This window comes from Natator depressus, chromosome 1, assembly GCF_965152275.1.
Source record: "Natator depressus isolate rNatDep1 chromosome 1, rNatDep2.hap1, whole genome shotgun sequence".
NCBI lineage: Eukaryota > Metazoa > Chordata > Testudines > Cheloniidae > Natator > Natator depressus.
The window spans coordinates 266,159,870-266,182,337 of record NC_134234.1 but is presented as its reverse complement, the minus strand read 5'-3'; the positions used below and the strand labels follow the sequence as shown (position 1 = coordinate 266,182,337).

The 22,468-nt window shown below is 38.9% G+C and overlaps 1 protein-coding gene across 1 annotated transcript in view; it reads right to left on the bottom strand.

Moving 5' to 3' along the window:
• Positions 1-6,052: 6,052 nt before the first annotated feature.
• FGD6 (FYVE, RhoGEF and PH domain containing 6) overlaps positions 6,053-22,468 on the bottom strand; it is a 101,016-nt gene continuing 84,600 nt past the window's right edge. The window contains exons 19-21 of the mRNA XM_074941890.1: positions 16,979-17,107; positions 12,850-12,998; positions 6,053-7,601 (exon numbers count right to left, since the gene is read on the bottom strand). Of these exons, the coding sequence (XP_074797991.1) occupies positions 7,565-7,601; positions 12,850-12,998; positions 16,979-17,107 (315 nt within the window). The 3' untranslated portion in view covers positions 6,053-7,564. The remainder of the gene's footprint in view (positions 7,602-12,849; positions 12,999-16,978; positions 17,108-22,468) is intronic.

Below are 22,468 nucleotides of genomic sequence, written 5' to 3'. Positions count from 1 at the left end.
TAACATTTTTTCCCCTAAGACGATTCACCTGTTAAACATTTCCTGAAAGTTTACAAGCTAGTTGCAGTCTCAGTTTACTATACCTGGCACTTCCAGGAATCAGACGTGGGTGCACGTCCTTTTTCTAAATGACAGAGGGAATTCCAGTAGAACTCAGGAGATATTGGCAACCAGATACTTACAATAAAGATAGCTTTGGGTAGGATTGATCAATGGTAAGAGCTGAAGGGTCACTGAAGACTCTCAGCATTTTAATAGCTGTTCTTTGGTAATAGCTAGGACACCATGTACTCTGCAGCACAACGGGACTAAATTCTGTCAGTGTTAACTTACTAAATCCTTCATTCCCACCTCCCACTCACTCCTATGCAAACACAACCGTGATTCATAGCAGAAGAAATTCCTAGGTGTACAATGCTTCAATTAAGGGTTTTCTAATATGATTTCTGAAGATGTTTTCTTCTTCACTGTGTTCACCAGGCAGCCTGACTTCATTCCTCAGACCTCACTTCCTGCAGTGTTGTCCAGGCAGCCAGCTCAGAACTGCTATTCTCCGCGTCCCAGAGAAGGAGTAGTTTGCAGCTTGCTTCAGGGGGTTCATTTCTCCACTTACCTGGCAGGCCAGCTCACCAGCCAATACTTTTGGCTTATCCCATTACCACCCCATCTGCAAGCTGGACTTCAGCACTAGCTTACCAGCCCACTCCTCTATGGAACACAGGAGGGAGCCTGAACTGTAAGCCAAGTAACAAACCTTTGTGGGAAAACTAGGAGCCAGGAGGCAGCTGCAGGCAGTTCCAAGGGAGGAGTGGAGAGGGTGGGGGGACAGAAAATCAAATGTTGAGCATCTGGCTGCAACAAAATACCAACTCTCTCTCTCTCTCTCACACACACACACACACACACACACACACGCGCGCGAGCGCGCTAGAATTCCATAGTGCCCTAAATTACAGGAATGACAGTTCGTGTTAGAAATATGGTTTCAAGCAGTCAGCAAACTCAGCCAAACATCACTGTATGAGTTTGTGCTCAGTTCACCTTTGCAAGATGATGCCTGCAACCATAAGGGCTAGAAACATAATTTAAATAAATAAATAAAAGATTCTGACAACTCTGCAGTCCAGGAATCATGGACTACCTAAGCTACTGGTGATAAAAGAGCATTGCAAAAAAAAACTACTAAAATTAACTATTGCAGATTTATTTTGTACAAACATGATACATATTTACATCTATTTACAATGAATTTCAGCTGTTTCAATTTATAAAATAAAGGTTCTACTATTCTGTTTAGACAGCATAGACAAAAATTAGGCTTCAAATAAAGTGTATTTGGAAAATAATTATAACGAACACCAGTTATGGCAAAAATTAATTAAATGCCTCTAATCCTGCTATACTTCCCTATTTCAAGAGATAGAACGTAAGCTTATTCAGGAACCGTCCCCCCAGTATTCTTTAAAGGGTCATTAAAAACTTACTCAGATGCTAACAGTTCAGTAATCCTTGCCTAATAAGTGTATTGTAATGATTTTTAAAGTAAGTTTTTAACTCAAAGTTTTCTTAGACTGCCTAAAGACCTCTACTTGCCCAGAAATAATGTTAGAAAATAAAATCTTCAATGCCAGTGTTCATCATGCGTTGTACTAACCAATCTTATCTATTATCTTAGGTCTCTTATGTAGAGATAGCCAGTTTTTAAAAAGAAAAGGAGGACTTGTGGCACCTTAGAGACTAACCAATTTATTTGAGCATAAGCTTTCGTGAGCTACAGCTCACTTCATGCTGGTTTTGCAACCCTTGCTTAATGAATTGATTGGTGTACAATAATCAAATAAAAAGTGAATGTCGCATCTTTGATGGAACTGAATTAAAGATATGCTAGATCAACACTTTACTATGGATCCTAGAACATGTAATACTTCAGGAAACAGGTTAAATATATTTTTTATAGGAATATCCTAACCTGTGTTATTAGTATTGAAAATATTATCCTAATCTGTTACTAATTGTTCCAATTATTAAAACTAAAATAAAAATACATTAACCATTTATGCCACTTTTATTGTTCTGTTTAGCTTGGTCAATGAAAAGAAGATAGTCAATTTAACTTTCTGATTGTCTACAAGACTAACACAAAAATGGACAGTTTGGTAGCTAACATTGCATAGAAATGTAAACAAAAAACGTTTCACTGACATTGTTAAAAATTAATGACAGACTACCTAATAATGACAGGTTTCAGAGTGGTAGCTGTGTTAGTCTGGATCAGCAAAAAAACCGAGGAGTGCTTGTGGCCTTAGAGACTATTGAGTGAGGTTCCTTCAAGCTCCCTGGTCACTCAATTTCAGACCTAAAAGTTGCAATTCTCCAACAAAAAAAACTTCAAAACCAGACTCCAACAAGAAACTGCAGAATTGGAATTAATTTGCAAACTGGACACCATTAAATTAGGCTTGAATAAAGACTGGGAGTGGATGGGTCATTACACAAAGTAAAAACTATTTCCCCATGATAATTTTCCACCCTCTACTGTTACTCACACCTTCTTGTCAACTGTTTGAAATGGGCCATCCTGATTATCACTACAAAAGGTTTTTTTTCTCCTGCTGATAATAGCTCACCTTAATTAATTGGTCTCATTACAGTTGGTATGGCAACACCCATTTTTTCATGTTCTCTCTGTATATATATCTTCCTACTGTATTTTCCACTGCATGCATCCGATGAAGTGGGTTTTAGCCCACGAAAGCTTATGCCCAAATAAATTGGTTAGTCTCGAAGGCGCCACAAGTACTGCTTGTTTTTTTACCTAATAATGGAAGTTTTCCTAAAAGCATCTTTTAAAAATAATAATGTTGAGCATGAACTACCATGAAACTAGGGATAGTTTAAGTTGGAAGAAAACAGGGTAGTGTAACTTGGAAAAATAATATTATTGGCTGAGAACTCTTATCAAATTGCTCCTGTTGAACATCTCAGAAGTTGTCTTTGCACATGACATAAAGCACAAATATGTTGGGAAAGATAGAAATTACTATCAAGTTAGCGTTTACAATGTCAAAATCCCATCTATTTCATTTCATAACCAGATAGCTTCATTTGTACAACTGTTTTTAGGGGTCTATTGAAATAAATAGATGTGTATCTCAGAAATGCTCTGGATTCAATCAGCTGCTTCAGCAAGAAGTCAACTGGCTCATAGAAGACATTTTAACATTTTAAAACAATTCTCACTCTGCACCATCATTCAGGGATATGTAGTGCATCAGGAGATGGAGCTCATTTTCTGTAGCCAGCCATAAAACCTCATCAGGCCAAACGTACGTCCCCCTTCCCCATCTGAGGGCTGTGCATTAACTTTTTATCAAGCTATTTTCACAGGGGCTGGAACTAGAGTGCAGCAGCACCCCCTGGTTCGAAGTGGTTTCCATCATACACAGGATTTAGTTCTGCTCAATGCCAGTCAGCATCCCTACTATAAAAATTGTTCCAGCACCATTGGCTACCTCTATTTTGCAGAGGGGAAGTGATACTAAAATGAAACTAAACTAACAATTGCCTCCTGGAATGGATTTATTTTTGTTTGCAGCAGATCTCTTCTTTTTAGTGGTTGTCCTTATAGAAAGCTTTAACTATCTCCCTTGCTGTGACATCAACCAGAAGAGCCACACCACCTATGTATGTTAACCTGTGTAAGGCTAGCCGTGCTAGTCTGTATCAGCAAAAACAAGAAGTCCTTGTGGCACCTTAGAGACTAACACTGATTTGGGCATAAGCTTTCGTGGGCTAGAACCCACTTGATCGGATGCATGGAGTGAAAATACAGGAGCAGGTATAAATACATGAAAGGATGGGGGTTGCTTTACCAAGTGTGAGGTCAGTTTAACGAGATAAATCAATTAACAGCAGGATACCAAGGGAGGAAAAATAACTTTTGAAGTGGTAAGAGAATGGCTCATTACAGACAGTTCACAAAAAGGTGTAACAGTACGGGGAAATTAGTATTGGGAAGTTAAGTTCAGGTTTTGTAATGACCCACCCACTCCCAGTCTCTACTCAGGCCTAATCTGATGGTATCCAGTTTGCAAATTAATTCCAGTTCTGCAGCATCACATTGGAGTCTGTTTTTGAAGTTTTTTTTGTTGAAGAATTGCCACTTTTAGGTCTGTTATTGAGTGACCAGAGAGATTGAAGTGTTCTCCTACTGGTTTTTGAATGTTATGATTCCTGATGTCAGATTTGCATCCATTTATTCTTTTGCGTAGAGACTGTCTGGTTTGGCCAATGTACATTGCAGAGGGGCATTGCTGGCACATGATGGCAATGGGCCACTCTGTTACCCCTTCAAAAGTTATTTTTCCTCCCTTGGTATCCTGCTGTTAATTGATTTATCTCGTTAGACTGACCTCACACTTGGTAAAGCAACCCACATCCTTTCATGTATTTATACCTGCTCCTGTATTTTCACTCCATGCATCCGATCAAATGGGTTCTAGCCCACGAAAGCTTATGCCCAAATCAATTTGTTAGTCTCCAAGGTGCCACAAGGACTCCTCGTTGTTTTTGCTGAGTAAGACTGTGATGCTAAAGTTACAGCATTTAGGAAACTACTTGCAAGAGACATAACTTACTTAGCCTTCAGCTGGCAGCTGCATTGCTGAACAACTACCAAGTATAAAGCCCCTATGTATGACAAGAGAAGAAAATGTAATACATAAAGCATATTTTAGTTCTCATTTAAAAAAAAAACTTATAAAAATTGTTCAAATAAAGGCCTTAATCCCATTGAACTTCAAAGTTAATTGAAGCAGGTCCTCGATTGCACATGAAAGGGGTCAGACTGAAGAGTTTAATAATTTAAGGCTCTAATTCAGCAAGGTACACAAGCATATGCTTAATGTTAAGAACTTGAGTCTATTGAAGTCAGTGGGATTACTCGTGCTTAAAGTTAGGCAAGTGCTTACGTACCTTGTTGAATTGGTACCTGAAACTCTCTACCAACAGAACAAGGGCTGTGACAAGGCAAGCTTCCTCACACTGCCCAATTAATATGTCTTGAGAGACCGCTTCTAAGGAGCGAGAGAGTATTTTGGCTTCCATGTTCATCTTTGACACTTCTGTCAAGGTAACTGGGTGTTCATTCTAGTTGTATTTTTCGTAAGGTTAGCCCATGCACAGAACTAGTGCAAGATTACCAAAAAATCATAGGCTGTATTTACACTAGGGAATCTTTGAGGGTGGGAGGTGTGTGTGTGTGTGTAAATCCCACAAGTGCTACCATCAGTTCATCTGCACCCAGCAGGAGCTGTAGTGTAGGCAAGGCTTTCGAGGCTTCCAGTATTTTTACCATTATGTCAGTCAAACCTGGTTAAGACCCTGATTCAGCAAGATACATAGGCATGTGCCTAACTTCAAGCATCTGATTAGTCCCATTGACGTCAGAGGGGTAGCTTACATTCTTGAAATTAGGCATACCTTGAAGCACTTTGTTGCACTAAAGCAGGGGTGGGCAAACTTTGTGGCCTCAGGGCAACATCTGGGTTTGGAAATTGTATGGCGGGCCATGAATGCTCATGAAGTTGGGGTTGGGGTGCAGGAAGGGGTGAGGGCTCTGGCTGGGGGTGTGGGCTCTGGGGCTGGGCCAGAAATGAGGAATTCAGGGTGTGGGAAGGGGCTCAGGGGTGATGATGAGGGGCTTGGGGTACAGGAGGGTGCTCCAGGCTGAGATCGAGGGGTTCGGAGGGCAGGAGGGGGATCAGGGCTAGGGCAGGGGTGCGGGAGGGGCTCAGGCTCTTGGTGGCACTTACCTCTAGCAGCTCCCAGAAGCAGTGTAATGTCTTCCCCCCCCGGCTCCTACTGAGCTGCGGGGGCAGCGCTTGGGGTGGGGGCAGCACGCGGAGGCCCCTGGCTGCCCCTAAACATAGCAGCCAGAGGGGGGACATACCATAGTTTGCCCACCCCCGAACTAGAGTCTTAACACCATGATAAAAACACTAGAAGCCTCCAGAGCAGGGGAACCAGTGATAAGTCTGGGGAAAGAGCCTCTTTCCTAAAATTCCCTTGTGTAGGTAAGGCCATAGTTAGTATCAACTCGCAAATCACTATTAACAGAGTCTTGAACCATTTTGACCTGTAGGTGAACAGCTGTTAATCCTATTACCAAGTTTACCTACCGTAACAATTAACTGGCTGACTACATGTACATCCTATTTTATATATAAACACTGTTACCCTGGCCTATTCATGTTTTGTCAGTGCTTGTTCCATTTATTCTATACAGTGATATAACATGATTTTTCAAAAGTTCAACAATAGAATAAATACACCAAAATCATCAATGTGCGTTTCCTAATGAGGTCTACTGACAAATTTCTAAAAACAGCAGAAAGATTTTGTTTTAAAGCGTCAAGTAAAACATCAAATAATGTAAGCAAAATGTCCTGGAATGAATGGCACACATTTTCTATGCCATTATCACGAAGAACATTGTGCTTTCTTGGTAGGGCAATTCCAATTCAAACATTTATTTTAAAATGTACAATACTGTAAGATTTTTCAACATACTTATTTAGCCTTAAACTATTAGAACTGTAATTTATCCATGTTTCATACTGTATGGGGAACTCTCATTGGTATCAAAGGGATTTTTAAACAAAGACGATGATCGGATATTTGATTTTTTTCCTGCATGCCAAACAATTTTTGCCTGTGCTTTATATTACTACTAGCAATTTAAAAAAATAATCTGCCTCTTCATTTTTTTTTGTTAAGATAGTATATTTAAATATATCTTTGGCATTGATAATTTGAGGACAGCTGTAGAGCATAATCTCAGCAACTGCAGAATATGAAAAAGAAAAAAGATATTTTTCCTGTTTTTCCTTTCAGCTTGCTTTAATAACGGATCCATATTGCATTAGAAATATGTTTGCCTTTGTGTTGTGGAAGCTTAAATAACAAGTAGCAGTGCTAATTCTAGGGCTTCTGTGATTCAGAAGCTGGCTGTGTTTTTTAATTGAATTAGTCCACAAAACTTGACCTATTGTATCAAGAGGAGCAGCAGCCTGTCAGTCATCTGCTCATCAAAGGAGTTTTAACATAGCTGACCACGTGTCCTCAAGTTTTGTTGAAATATCTTGTTCTTTGAACTGTTCTTTTTAAATTGCAAAACGATCACCAGCAACTCAAGAACTGTACAAATTGTAATGCTGCAATAAAGCGTGTGTGTTTTCTGACAAAGCCGTCTGCTATTCTAAAGACAAGGGCACTTTAGAATTCAATGCGAACCTTAGAAATGATTCTGACCATTAAGTAAACATTGGAATTTAATAAATAACACATTTTGTATGAAAAAAACAACAAATACACAAATGTCTTTAAAAAAATATTACCTTACACCTAAAAAAAAAGGCAACAACTCCTAATTCTCATAAATATACAAATTGTGTTTAGGTTGATGCTGGTAGAGTCCATTTTTAAACAAAATTGCTGTACTCCATTTCTTGTCATCCTTTGATGAAATTTTGTTCTTTTAGGCTCAGAGATGGTGCTGAGGCAGCTATAATATGGTGCCTTCTTGAAAAGCTTCTATCCACCTGTTGGAAAGAGAAATAATGTTAGATTTCGCTTGATCTTGGGTATTTTCAAAACCTACCTTATTTAAATTTTTATCAATACATTTTCAAATATGCAACAGTTCAAAATTTCACTCATCCATTAAAAAGCATGTGGTTCACCACTATTAAATGGCCTTAAATCCTGCATTCGGTTTAGATAAACAACAGATATGGCAATGTAGCGCATTATGGAAATTCTTTCAAACTGTACTCTCATAGGGGTAAAGACTCTTCACGTGTATTTGGGAAGCACCTATCAGGAAATTAAGCTGTGAAGCCCTAGCAAGGCCCTATTGAGCATGTGTGAGCTGTGATTTTTCAGGGGCTTATAATTTGGTCAATTTTTGGTCTCTCTTCAGAGACGGTAAAAGGCACATCCCTGACACAAAGGCCACCTCCCCCGGCAAACCGCAAGGTAGAGATGCTAGAACTTCTCAGATGTCACCAGAATTAACATGGGCAAAACAATGTATTTTACTCTAGCTTTATTCTCAGAAACAGCTGAGCCTGTTTTGGCTGAACTGTTTGACTGAACTTTTCTCAGGAAAATTCAGCCTGAGGCAGACACCCAGCATGGAAAAGTTCAGACAGACCAGATGAAGTTTGGTAAAGTTACAAGCGACTGAAAACAGGATCTTATATTAGCAAATGTTGGACAACCTTAATAATATCTGCGACCCTGCTGACAAAGCGTCTCATCTCCTGCACATAGCACTAGTAGGTTGTCATCTTCTATCAGTTACTCTGATAGTTGGTTCCAACCCTGCTGATGACCTGCGTGGGTGTCAGTATGCTGCCATATGACACAGTTTGATTTTTCAGTTTTTTAGAATCCTAGGAAATGACACCCACAGCTACATTAAAAGATTATTAAGATTGCAGTCAAGCCCTCAAAAATTAAGAAAAGTCAGAATGATGGTTGCCTCTGCAACCTTAATTTGGCCTCCTTATGTTTATGCATTACAATAGTCTTTAGTTACACGTTCACATATTATTTTTCCCACAGCACCCTTGATTCACTCAGTTCATAGGTTGGACCTGCTCTGGAGATGAATCAAAGTTGTGCAGTGAAGGAGACTGTTGCGTCATTTGTTGCAGAAGTGGGAAAGAGTGTAGTTAAAGAAGCAGGAAAAGGATGTTTTCATAGTCAAGACAGCTGAATGCTTCTCTGGAGAACTGGATTCTACCCCTGTGTCTGCCACAGAGATCCTTTGTGATGCTAGGCAAGTCACTTGAACCAAACTTTTCATAGGTTGTCACTACTTGTGCGTTCCTCATTTCCTGGATACCTGACTTGAGTCCTTGGGGTCCAATTTGCAGAAGTGCTAAGCACTTATAGCTGCAATTGAAGTCAATGGGAGCTGTGCTTATAACATATAAAGTGCTACATAATGCGAAGTCCTCCAAAAAATCAGGTCCGAGGCATCTCAAATTGGGCATCCAAAATTAGTGAAAACTTCGGACCTTAATCTCTCTAGGCCTCAGCTCCTTATCTGTAAAATAACCCACCCACCCCCATACACACACACCCCCCACAGGGAAGCTGTGAAAATAAAGTAATGTTTGTGAAGTGATCGCATACTGTAGTGATGAGTGCCATAGAAAAGCTCATAAGGAAATTAATAAGGGTCTTGAAAAAAGGGTTTGAATATTGTGCATTAAACAAGGCCTAAGACCATTCTGAACAAGGAGGAGAAAACAAAATATTGAACAGCTGCTCATTAACTGGACATCCATTCTATGAACGGATCATGTGGGGAAAAAATGTGATTGTGTAACTAAAAACTATCATAATGCATACACACATGGAGCCCACAATTAATGTTCCAGAGGCAACCATAATTCTGGCTTTTCTTTACTTTTGAGGGCTTGACTTTGTAACCTTAACAATGTTCTTTTAATGTAGGTTTTTAGTCCATTTTATATATATTTATACTAGGGCTGTCGATTAATCACAGTTAACTCGTGCCATTAACAAAAAAATTAATCACAGTTTTAATCACACTGTTAAATAGAATACCAATTGAAATTTTATTAAATATTTTTGGTTGTTTTTCTACATTTTCAAATATATTGATTTCAATTACAACACAGAATACAAAGTGTACAGTGCTCACTTTATATTTTTATTGCAAATATTTGCACTGTAAAAATGACAAACAAAAGAAGAAGTACTGTAGTGCAATCTCTTTATTGTGAAAATGTAACTTACAAATGTAGATTTTTTTTTGTTACATAATTGCACTCCATAACAAAACAATGTAAAACTTTAGCGCCTTCAAGTCCACTCAGTCCTACTTCTTGTTCAGCCAATCGCTAAGAGAAATAAGTTTGTTTACATTTACGGGATATAATGCTGCCTGCTTCTTATTTACCATGTCACCTGAAAGCGAGAACAGGCGTTCACATGGTACTTTTGTAGCACTGCAAGGTATTTACGTGCCTTAAATTTACAAATTTAAATTTGTGACTGAACTCCTTGGAGGAGACTTGTATGTCTCCTGCTCCATGGTTTTACCTGCATTCTGCTATATATTTTGTGTTATGGTAGTCTCGGATGATGACCCAGCATATGTTGTTTGATTTAAGAATAGTTTCACTGCAGATTTGATAAAACACAAAGAAGATACCAATGTGATATTTCTAAAGATACCTACAGCACTAACCCAAGATTTAAGAATCTGAAGTGCCTTCCAAAATCTGAGATTGACGAGGTGTGGAGCATGCTTTCAGAAGTCTTAAAGGAGAAACACTCTGATGCAGAAACTACAGAACCTGAACCACCAAAAAAGAAAATCAACCTTCTGTTGGTGGCATCTGATTCGGATAATGAAAATGAACATGCATCAGTCCGCCCTGATTTGGATGGTTATCAAGCAGAATCCATCATCAGCATGGACGCATGTCCTCTGGAATGGTGGCTGAAGCATGAAGGGACATATGAATCTTTAGTGCATCTGGCACATAAATATCTTGCGACGAAGGCTACAACAATGCCATGAAAACACCTGTTCTCACTTTCAGGTGACATTGTAAACAAGAAGCTGGCGGTATTATTTCCTGCAAATGTAAACCAACTTGTCTGTCTGAGTGATTGGCTGAACAAGAAGTAGGTCTGAGTGGACTTGGAGGCCTTAAAGTTTTACATTGTTTTATTTTTGAATGCAGTTATTTTTTTGTACGTAATTCTACATTTGTAAGTTCAACTTTCATGATAAAGAGATTGCACTACAATACTTGTATTAGGTGAATTGAAAAATAGTATTTCTTTTTGTTTTTTTTACAGTGCAAATATTTGTAATAAAAAATAAAGTTATTTTTTTAAATTGCTTGACAGCCCTAGTTTATACACCCACTCCTTGAGTTCAGACCTCTGCTCCTAGACTGTTCTCTGACATCAAACCATAAAGCTTAGTTTGTAGATAGTCCTAAGCTAGACGAGATGTTGTTTGTCAGTCTTGGCAAGTCTTAATCTTTTCTCAAGATAAACAAAACTGTAGTTTTGTCAGTTGCCACATAGATATATAAGCTTTTTTGGTTTCTTTCCATTTATCGTCTGAATTGCTTTTTACTCTATTCTCTCCAATTTAACAATATATTCAAATAAAGATGACCAATGCAATTCAGAATAAATCATACCAAATAAATACCTTGACAGTTAGAATAAGCACATTATAGAAATATCAGAGCTATTAATTTTCCATTTAAACAACTTTACATTGAGTCTTATATTAAAACTTTATAAAAAATAGTTACTAAAATTTAATGAACTTCATGTTATTTGTGAAGTGAATGAAAAAACTGTGTAATGTGTTATACAAATACCAGTGTTAGATGTTTCTTCATTAGGGGTTAAGAAGAATAAAATAAGAGAGAGTAGGCATTAAATGGGGAACACGAGCAAAAAGATTAATTTTTAATAATGTCAGAGGAGCATGTATTCCACAGGTTTGGTTTCGACAGAAATCTCTATGGGATATTAAATATTTGGGGGAAACTTGCTTTGTAAGGTAATTAATACTAGGATCTCAGCATCAGTAAAAACAGACTTTTGCTGGTTACTAGTTTTCCATCCAGTTACAAAAAGCCATTATCTGAATAGGGAAGAAAGTAGTTATAAATTGTTTATAAGTACAAATAAGGGCATAGTGCAAATTCAAGATGACATCTGTCTTAACTAATAAGGAGGGATTGATCAAACTGCATTTGCAAGGAAGAAAACATTCCCAGATTTTTGAAAAACAGTATTATGCATGTGCTCAGTTAGTTAATTGCTCTGGACATTTAAATTACGGTTTTGAAATATTCCTGTTTGTAGCATTTACAAACAACTTCAGGCTTAACTGCATGTTTAAAATATTCTATCGGAATATTTAGCGCTTAATGGCTACTCTGTTACAAGTAAAATTAATTCTGGGAAACTGTTGTGAAACCAGACAAAGCAACCAGCCAGATCTATTAGCAAGATACACTAGATGTATTTGCATAGTCACTTCCCATTTTGCTGCATGGGGGTAAATCCTAAAACTTAATCAAATAAGGACCACAAACAAAGTCTCTATATAATTCCAGTGAATACAGGTAAATCATTCTGCTTCTACAATGAAAGAGCATACTAACAAAACTCAGTTTGCCATGCAAAAAATCGATAGGACTTATAAATCTAGCTGGGAAGAAAGGAAATAATGAAGATATAGACCCAGCTTAGTGTTAAAAATTTCCTGAATTAATATATTTTATCATTGAACTTTATTTTAAATAGATTTAGAGATGAAGGAATTAAATTAAAACAGCACAAAATGCCTCCTATTTTAATCCTTTGGAACTATGATGGTACATAACTAAAGAGGAGTTCTTCCATAAAGGCTATACTTTCCCTTCCTCTTACCCTCACTCCTCAGCCCAGCATGTAGTCTGCTTATCTTTTTGAAGCCTTTTGATTGAAAGGTGACTGACTCCACTCACTTTTGATTGCCTTTTGACAAAGGTCTGACCGCAAATCTCCATGAAACCAATTATTTTATATGTAAATGTAACAACTGAAATTACATTATTGCAAGCCTTACAGATTTTTGATGTTTAACCAAGCATTTCTTAAAAACAAGTTGCACATTATAAGTGAGCTTTGTCACGTGCGCACCGACAGAAAGAACATTAATGAAATGACATCTGAAACATTCCCTGGGGAAAAAGTGACAGGCAGGACTGAATTCAAATGGTTACTTACTTTTGAGCTGACTGAGGATCATCTGCTTTGAATATGTAAAATAAAGTGTTTTTGTGCAGTAAATGGAATATTTTAGACTCTGAGTTTTCATCCTTTACTTCAGAGACTGTGAATCCCAGTAGAGGCTGACTCTCCAGTGCTGCAACATCCTAATTTAAACCCACAAGCACAAAATTAGCTCTTATAATATTACAGTCCTGATGTGATATTTTATAAATCTTTAAGCACGACACTATTGCATCCAGTTATTTTAAGTTTATAATAATTTACAGTTCATATTCCACAAAACCGTGTTTCTTGTCATTTCCTCATACGTGATTTAATGAACAAGAGACAACAAACCTCACAGATTTGGTTTCTCTCTAACTCCTTGTCACTTTCTTGTCATCTAGCACTGATCTCTTTGTCCTGCTACACAGTCTCACCACCATACTTAACACTATCTGGAATGGAACAGCATTCTTGTATCTCTTCATTCCATTTCAAATCTTGGTTTAAAGGTATCCTTTTCCCCTTCCCCATACTGCTCAACTCCATCCTCCCCTTAGATACTCTCTCTAATTTAATAATTCTATAGAGCAGTTTAGAATAGATTTTGCATGACAAACGACAAAAAATAAAGTTGCATTGAACTACACTGCCAACAAGCAAGCTCCTACACTACATGCAAGTGAGATCCCAGAAGAAGAAGTGCACCTAGACACTGATAAACATCCGGTGAACTCCCCAATTGATGGTTGCTAAGACAAAAAGGTGTGACATTTTAACCTATCAAAGTAAATCTAGAAAAAAGACTTTTCAGAAGGGACATGATGAAAGTATATAAAATAATGAAGGGCCTAAACAAGGTAGATGGGAGCTCCCTGACTCAATGCAAGAACAGGGGGACATTCAATGAAATTAGAAGGGAGCAAATTCAAAACTGATAAAACTAAATACTTTTTCACAGAACACGGAGTGTAAAATTCATTGCCACAGGATGTTTTTGAGGCCAAGAACTTAATAAAATTCACAAAGGGATTAGACATTCATATGGACAACAAGAATATCCAGTTATTATAATGACAACAAAATTTTGGAAGGGATATTACTAGGGCTGTTGAATTAATCGCAGTTAACTCATGCAATTAACAAAAAAAGGAATAGTGATTAATCACACTGTAAACCATAAAATATCAATTGAAATGTATTAAATATTTTTGGATGTTTTTCTACATTTTCAAATATATTGATTTCAATTAAAACACAAAATACAAAGCGTACAGTGCTCACTTTATATTATTTTTATTACAAATATTTGCACTGTAAAAATGATAAACAAAAGAAATAGTATTTTTCAAGTCATCTCATACAAATACTGTCGTGCAATCTCTTCATCATGAAAATGCAATTTACAAATGCAGGCTTTTTTGTTATGTAACTGCACTCAAAACCAAAACAATGTAAAACTTCAGAGCCTACAAGTCCACTCAGTCCTACTTCTTGTTCAGTCAATCGCTAAGAGAAACAAGTTTGTTTATATTTACAGGAGGTAATGCTGCCCACATCTTAATTACATCTTAATTACAATGTCACCCGAAAGTGAGAACAGGCATTCACATGGCACTGTTGTAGTTGGCGTTGCAAGATATTTACATGCCAGATGCACTAAAGACTCATGTGTCCCTTCATGCTTCAGCCACCATTCCAGAGGACATGCTTCCATGCTGGTGACGCTTGTTAAAAAAAACAATGCATTAATTAAATTTGTGACTGAACTCCTTGGGGGAGAATTGTATGTCTCCTGCTCTGTTTTACCTGCATTCTGCCATATAGTTCATGGTCTAGCAGTCTCAGATGACCTAGCCCATGTTGTTCATTTTAAGAACACTTTTAATGCAAATTTGACACCAATGTGAAATTTCTAAAGATAGCAACAGCACTTGACGCCAGATTTAAGAATCTGAAGTGCCTTCCAAAATCTGAGAGGGATGAGGTGTGGAACATGCTTTCAGAAGTCTTAAAAGAGCAACACTCTGATGGAGACTCAACAGAACGCAAACCACCAAAAAAGAAAATCAACCTTCTGCTGGTGGTATCTGATTCAGATGATGAAAATGAACGGGCGTTGGTCCACACTGCTTTAGATCATTATCCATCAGAACCCGTCATCAGCATGGAAGCATATTCCCTGGAATGGTGGTTGAAGCAGGAAGGGACATATGAATCTTTAGTGCATCTGGCATGTAAATATCTTGCGAAGCCAGCTACAACTGTGCCGTGCAAAGGCCTGTTCTGACTTTCAGGTGAAACTGTAAGCAAGAAGCCGGCAGCATTATCTCCTGCAAATGTAAACAAACTTGTTTGTCTGAGCAATTGGTTGAACAAGAAGTAGGACTCTAAAGTTTTAGATTGTTTTATTTTGGAATGCAGGGTTTTTTTTGTACATAATTGTACGTTTGTAAGTTCAACTTTCATGATAAAGAGATTGCACTACAGGACTTGCATGAGGTGAACTGAAATACTATTTCAATCAAAAATACCTATAAAGTGAGCACTGTACACTTTGAATATATTTGACAATGTAGAAAACATCCAAGAATATTTAAATAAATGGTATTCTATTATTGATTAATTGCGCAATTAATTTTTTTTAACCGCGTGATTAATTTTCTTAATCATGGGACAACCCTAGATATTACACCTCCATACCAATCTCTAACTATTGGGAGATTTGGGTGAGAGTTTGGAGTGGGTCTTATCCCCCATCTGTCTAATATGGGGTTCTTACACCTTTGTCTGAAGCATCTGCTGCTAGCCACGGCCAGAGACAGGATACTGGACTAAATGGATTTAGTCTGACTCTGTATGGCAATTCCTAAATTCCTACATTTGGATACAAGAATATCTACATTTGAGAACACTTAACTACTCTTGAGGAAGGAAGGACTAGATTATAAACTTCAAAAGTTCCCATTTGGATATGACCTTTCTGAAGATTATTATTTCCTTAGGTCTGAAATCAGTCCGGGGCTCTGCAGAGAATGTCAGCAAGTTCCAACAGGGAGACAAGCTGACAGAGAGAGGCTCTGTGCGAGAGTCTACGGGGAGTTAGTCCTACCAGGGTCTCCTCATGGAAGATGGTTAAAGATGGTAAGCTAGACAGTCTTTTTTATTGTTTTTAAGATCTGATTTCTCTGAAATGCTTTGTTTCAAATAAATGATACTTTGCTTTCAGGAGGCTGTTTGGTCACTGATTAACACTTTCATTGCCGCACAGAGTACAGGATTGCAGGGTCTCGGCGTAAATCAGACCTGCTCAGGCAAATTACAATTGGTACTAGAGGATTGCAACCCAGGGCCTGGCCTGAGAGTAGGAGAATTGTGTGATTCTATCCAGAACCAGGTGACAGCTAGGAGCCTGACACCTGGGAAGAGGTGCTCAGGAAGGGTCAGAGGTGCAACTTGCCTGGTAACTATGATGGATGGCAACTGTGCTTTCTATAGTTTGCTCCATAACTGACTTATAAATAATTGCAAAAGGTTTAAAAAACCAAAGGTTTTTAAAAAACTTTCAGCAAGGTATTTGGACAATATTGTAAAGAGGTAGTGTATATGACAGGTACTTGATAAACGCCCATCTTCCTTCGTCTGGGCTAAAATTTATGGAGCTCACATCCATGCTTCAATAAGATTGACACATTGCTGAGCAAAATGGAAATGGCATAAGTATTGTCACATTTGCTCTTTTCTAGCTGGAGCACCAGGCATTAGGAGACTGTTGCAGAGTGGAGGAGGCAGGCTGAGAAGCCAGGTGTATTCAAGTCTGCTCTCTCCAAACATCCACAAGTACATCAGGTGGAAGCAACAAGCTGAGATGCTCCAGTGTGCTTGCATGCTGTTGGCATCTGCCATTATTCCAAACTGATGCAGCAAAACAGATAATATCTACTTGAAAAGGTCACTATTGTGACTCAGTTATGTTTTCAGAAAGGCGCATGATCTAGTTAATAGCTGAACACCTCACAGATTTTTCCACCTCTTTCAGGGAAGACTCAAAGTGCTATACTGCAGTGAGATAGACTAATTTATGGGTCTCATTACTGAGCATTCCTTTAAAATATGAAAAAAAAATTCCATGCTTCCTTACCTCACTAGCAGCATATGTGTATAGCACCTTATTTTTTATGACAAACCACAGGTGTTTCCATGGTTTTTTGCAGCCCTTTGATCTATATAAATAGCCACTCATTGAGGAGTCTTCTGTATTTGCCGAAACCTGAAATAAAAACAAATGGAGGATGTGTGGGGGTACCTGGCTTTTCCAGCACACAGTTCTTCGTTGATATTTCTAAGATACTCCTATACCCCTAAATACTACTAGGGGCCTAAACCTCTCTAAGCACCTAACCCTCAATTTCTCCCGAAAAGAAACTGATACAGGTTTTTATTCAGCGGAGACCATGACAATAAGTACAGCATAAACAAGGCAAAGGAAACCAATTATGCTCAGCCCTCCATCCCATGTTTTTTTTAGGTACTATATCAAGAGGACCGGCTGTTGCAATTGCTGAGATATGGATTGTGTCTTTTGGCGGTACAGGAATATAGTTCAAATATGCCATAAATAAGATTCAGCCCTTAACAGATTAACACTTTAGGCTACGCTGTACAGCCTTCAAGGAGAACAGCTGCACATTTTCCTCCGAGGCCTGGGAAATCTCTGGAACCAAGTTTACCAGATGTGAAGCCAGCTATAATTGAAGAGCTTGATTTGCTGCATACAAACTTCAACATCTGGGTCTTTTGAAAAAATAATTGGTAAGCTGGTAGAGCATATGTCCATAAGATATCATGAAAACAAAAAAAAGTATATGATTTCAACTTACTTTAATTTATATTTAAAGAGGAAGATATTAAAAAAAAAATCAGTGAAAAAGATCCCAAATTTACAATTTGTACTTGGAGAAAGTAGAATTAAAAAAAATAGAGCTGACTTGTGAAAGAGTCAGCAGAACTGTAAGAACCAATTAAACCATTGCTCGATCACCAGCACCTAGGAAATCATATCCCCAGGAAAACATCTATATTGGTAAATCCCCGAGCTCATAGGGGTGAGGCAGGTACAGGCCTGCCTGAAAAGCCACCCCCCTCCCCAAAACCATGATTCTGAGGCAGATACTTTCCAGTCTGTCACAGTTAAGCCTTTCACCCAAACTGTTCAGCATTTAACTGCTGAGTGCCAAATTATAAAAGAGAAATTAGAACAACTGTCTTTAAAACAGGAACAGCTGAAGAAAGAGGAACTTTCCTCTGTGTGCACAGATGAGTAATTGCTGTTTTCCTATTATTTCAGCTGCAATTTTTTGCTAGCTTTGCAATTTAAAAGAAATTATTTCAGAGAGTTTGTTGCCTAACCATCTATAGAGATTGTTGCCTAACCATCTATAATTTGGGCAGACTACATTAGTTGGCATCAGAGCTATAGTCTCAACATTGACTTCAACCTGGCAGTAATTTGAACCTCCCTGTATCAGCCATTCAGGTGGAGTATAAATATATCATTCAAAGCCAAGATGGATAATGCCGTATTATTTTGGGGGCTGATAGCTAAGAAGACTGCTGCCTTAAGAACTCCCAATAATCACATAAAGCTTATTAACAACTGCTATTTATTGTGATTTAATCAACCAGTTAATCAGCCTGATTCTATGATCTAACATTAACCCACTCTCTGAATAATGGATTCTCCTTTGCTTTTAGTTTCATAGATTAATCTGATTTGTTGGCATGCATTTTATTTTATGCTTTTTGCTTACTTTAGATAATGAAATATACAAAATTAGAAAATTGTGTGAATCAGACATTTTTCCCTCCAGACATTAGGATTGAGCAACTGCGGAGTCTGTGGGTAGGTAACAGATATAATCGTGTCCCACCTAGTGGTGGTTCATAAAATTGCCTTGACAGTTCTCATATCGTCACCTACAGAATTCCACTTTTTAGTTGCTGTTGCTTTTTACACACACGCACATGCACACAGTCTCCAGAGATTTTCATTTTATTTCCGAGTTACATAAGATCTATAAGAAATCCCAGATGTGCAATAGATGTTTTTTTTCATATGTTGCAACCAAGAATTGTTGTTCACTGCAAAATAACAATGGCCATTATCCCACTGAAGAACACTTTGGCCCTCCTCACCCCTATTGAACAGTGGCTTATTTCACAAGTGGCCCCTTCATTTTTTAATAGGGCTACTTGAGGAACAGGACACGTACGCAGCACAAATTAGGATTTTAAGAAAATAGGAAAAGCACACCATCACATTATGCCACTGAAACTGTGGTGACTATAAGTAGACTGCACAAGGCATCACTGTACTTCCATCAGTGTGCAGTCAGCCTGCCCATGATACTAATACTAAACCTTACTGGGTGCTTAACAAGGCATATGAAATAACAGAATGCAGCCACGATACCACTATGGCACACATGCAGAGGTGGCATCCACCGGTCAGCCACTGAAGTACTAAGACACATACTGGCCCAAATGGAACTGCACCAGTTTACACCACCAGAAAATTGGCCACACAGTATTTCAACATGCTTCTCAAGCTGTTGTCTTTCCCAAACGCTAAGATTTCTTGGTACAGCAGAATCCCAATGAACAATTCACTCAGACAATACCAAATATATTCAGACACTCAGGAGTGTGGATAATTGGAACTCAACAGGTAGAAAGCCAATAAAACACAGGGACATGCTACCTAGTGGTTCTGAACGTGGGGATAACACAACAGAAATTCCTCTTCCTATCAACTGATAAAACTGAGAAATGAAAACCCTGAGGAAGTTACATTTTTAACAATATTTCTTATTAAACAGCATGTTCATATTTCCACCATAAAACAGCCTGACATTAGATTGTGGATCTAATATTCAACATACTGTCCAGAAAACAGGTTGCGAAGTGGTGCAATTTTAAACTACGTTCTCAATTTGAACAATTATCTTTGCAAGTAACAGATCTTTTTCTGGATGAACATTACATTACCTGTTCAAATATTTACAGCATTCACACACCATTCAAGCTCTGAGTAGTACTTTCGGTGACATTTTCTAGAAAGGAACATGTCTAAAGAAAAATTAACAGGCGCTAAGGAGGGCCCTAGCTGTCTGCGCCAAACCTCACATGGAATGTTGACGCAGCAGAATGACGGGCAATATACTGAAAGTCTTGTGTAAAATTTCTTACAAAATGCTTACGAAGGGATACATCAAAATGTGAGCAACTGAAAGCTGCAGGGAGTGCTAAGAAGGCTTCCCACAGCAGGAAAAGGAATGTGTGTGTGTATATATATATATATATATATATATTTCAAACTGCAATAAATTAGATTAACTACATTTTATGTTTTAGCAGGGAAATTTCTTCCAGCCCTTGCAGCGGTAGCTTGGTTTTTACAGCATGAAATCCATTACACCCTTTTGCTCTCTCCTAAAGGACAGGAAAAGATTCTCCCTCATAAGAGTGATCTAAAAATATCTTCACCTCAGTTTCTCTGAGAGGTGCAGTGGTATTAAAAAAAAATTCAGAGCCCAATCCTGAATTTCTTGTGCACCAAAAACTTCCTTTGCATCCGAAGGGAATTTTGGGTGCATAAGGAACACAGGAACTGTTCCTAGGTCAGTCATTGCTACCCAGGAATCTATTCTATTTCCCTCAGTTTTAAAATGATACCGCTGCCAGTGTGAATTTGAATGCGTGTATCATATGGTGCTGCTTTCCAGGTCACACGCACTCCCTCTTTAGGAGGGGAAATCCAAGACTGTGAGAGGGATTCTCACCCTTGGAAGACTGGGAGACGGTGACACCAAATTTTGGGCATCCTTCAAACACAGGATATTGCACAGAACACTAAGGGTTTTAGTGGAATATAGGCAGCCTTTTAGATGCCAATTAATATATTCTGTGTTGTTTGTGTTTCACTGATCTCTGTTGGAATGCATGACTGCCACCTTGAGACACTCACAGAAAACAAGTTGAGTATCTCGTGAAGCTAACGTCAACGAGCAAAGCTTTTAACAACGTAAATGCAGTGACTCCTTAATGTCCATTTGAGCCCCTAAGAAAAACTGAAAATAAAACCACATTATTAGATGTAATCCATCAAATCTTCTTGTGCTTGCACGTCCCAGGAGGCCTACATGAGAACCAATACATAAAACAACATGCAAACACACCTTTGGATTCTAAATGATCCCTGCCATTGGCAGATGGAGTTAATCTACATACATAAAACTCATGCTGCCGCTTGCCAGTGGTGCAGGACTGCTTTTATTTTTAGAAAACAATTTTTCCTTTTGGTTGACCTCATAGAGCAAAGAATTTGCATATTGCCATCAGCCGTGACTGAAATGAAGTTTTGTTCTTGTAGTTTACACCATCATGGCAGAAATGGTTAAAATGCCCAAAAGCCAATACTAGTAGCTAAGCGAAGAGCGCCAAGGTGAACCCTATAGATTTCTATCACAGTTCTACTGATAAAGAACAAGGCTGTCTTATCCGTTGTTAGCACACCCATAATAATAAACAATGCCACCACCTAGCTCTTATGTAGCACTTTTCCACAGTACATCATTTTAATAAATATACTAGAGCTTTTCACATTGCCTCCCCATTTTGTCTTCTGTATACTGCCCTGCACTTGCAGAGACCCAGCCTCCATTCTGATCCTAAAATACAGCTGCTAACTCACTCAACTCCACATAATACTCATTACGGCTACAAAAATTACATGGACGATGCGCCTCCATGGAGGCTGGAAGGAAGACTTCTGTAATCACTGGAGGTTAGATACAGGCCTGTGCACCAGAATAAGAGGAGGTCAGAACACTCCTAGGGCCTGGTCTACACTGGCGGGAGTGCACAGGGTGCAGTATCGATCTAAGTTACGCAACTTCAGCTACGTGGTGTCTCACCCTAGTGGAGTACCGGAGTCGATGGGAGAGCGCTCGGTGGTTGATTTATCGAGTCTAGACTAAATCGACCCCTGCCCGTCGATCCAGCGGGTCATGTAGACAAGCCCTATGTGAGCTACCTGGACTTTGAGTCCATACACATACAATTAATAGGGTGTTTGCTTACTCCCATACCATCCCACCCTCCAGTGCAGGTGGGTGGGGAATGGTGGAATCTTGGCTCCATCCCTTCCCCCCTTCCCTCTACGTACTGGCCAGGGCAGCTGAGTTGGTCTGTGGGGGTGTTGAATTTGCTGTTGGTATAATCCAACAGTAAATTAGTACCTCCCTGGAGGGGGTTGGAAGGGAGGAAAATCAAGGGAGAATTTCTGATTCAAAAGTATCTGACCACAATGCCTCCTGGAGTGCTGTGGCTCCACCTAAAGTCACAATCAAGCCCCAAGTCTACCCTATAACTAAATTTCAGCTGTTTTATTGAGCTATGTCTACACCTTCATTCCCTCCCTGCCGGCCCCAGTGCAGACCTGCTGCGGCCGGCCCCTCCCGGCCGGCCCAGGTCCACCGGAGGTGCTGCGGCTGGGGAGAGGCGCCTCTCTCCTGGCACCAAGCTGCTGCGGCGGCGAGAGAGGGCTGGGGGGGGAGGGGGCGCGTCTTTC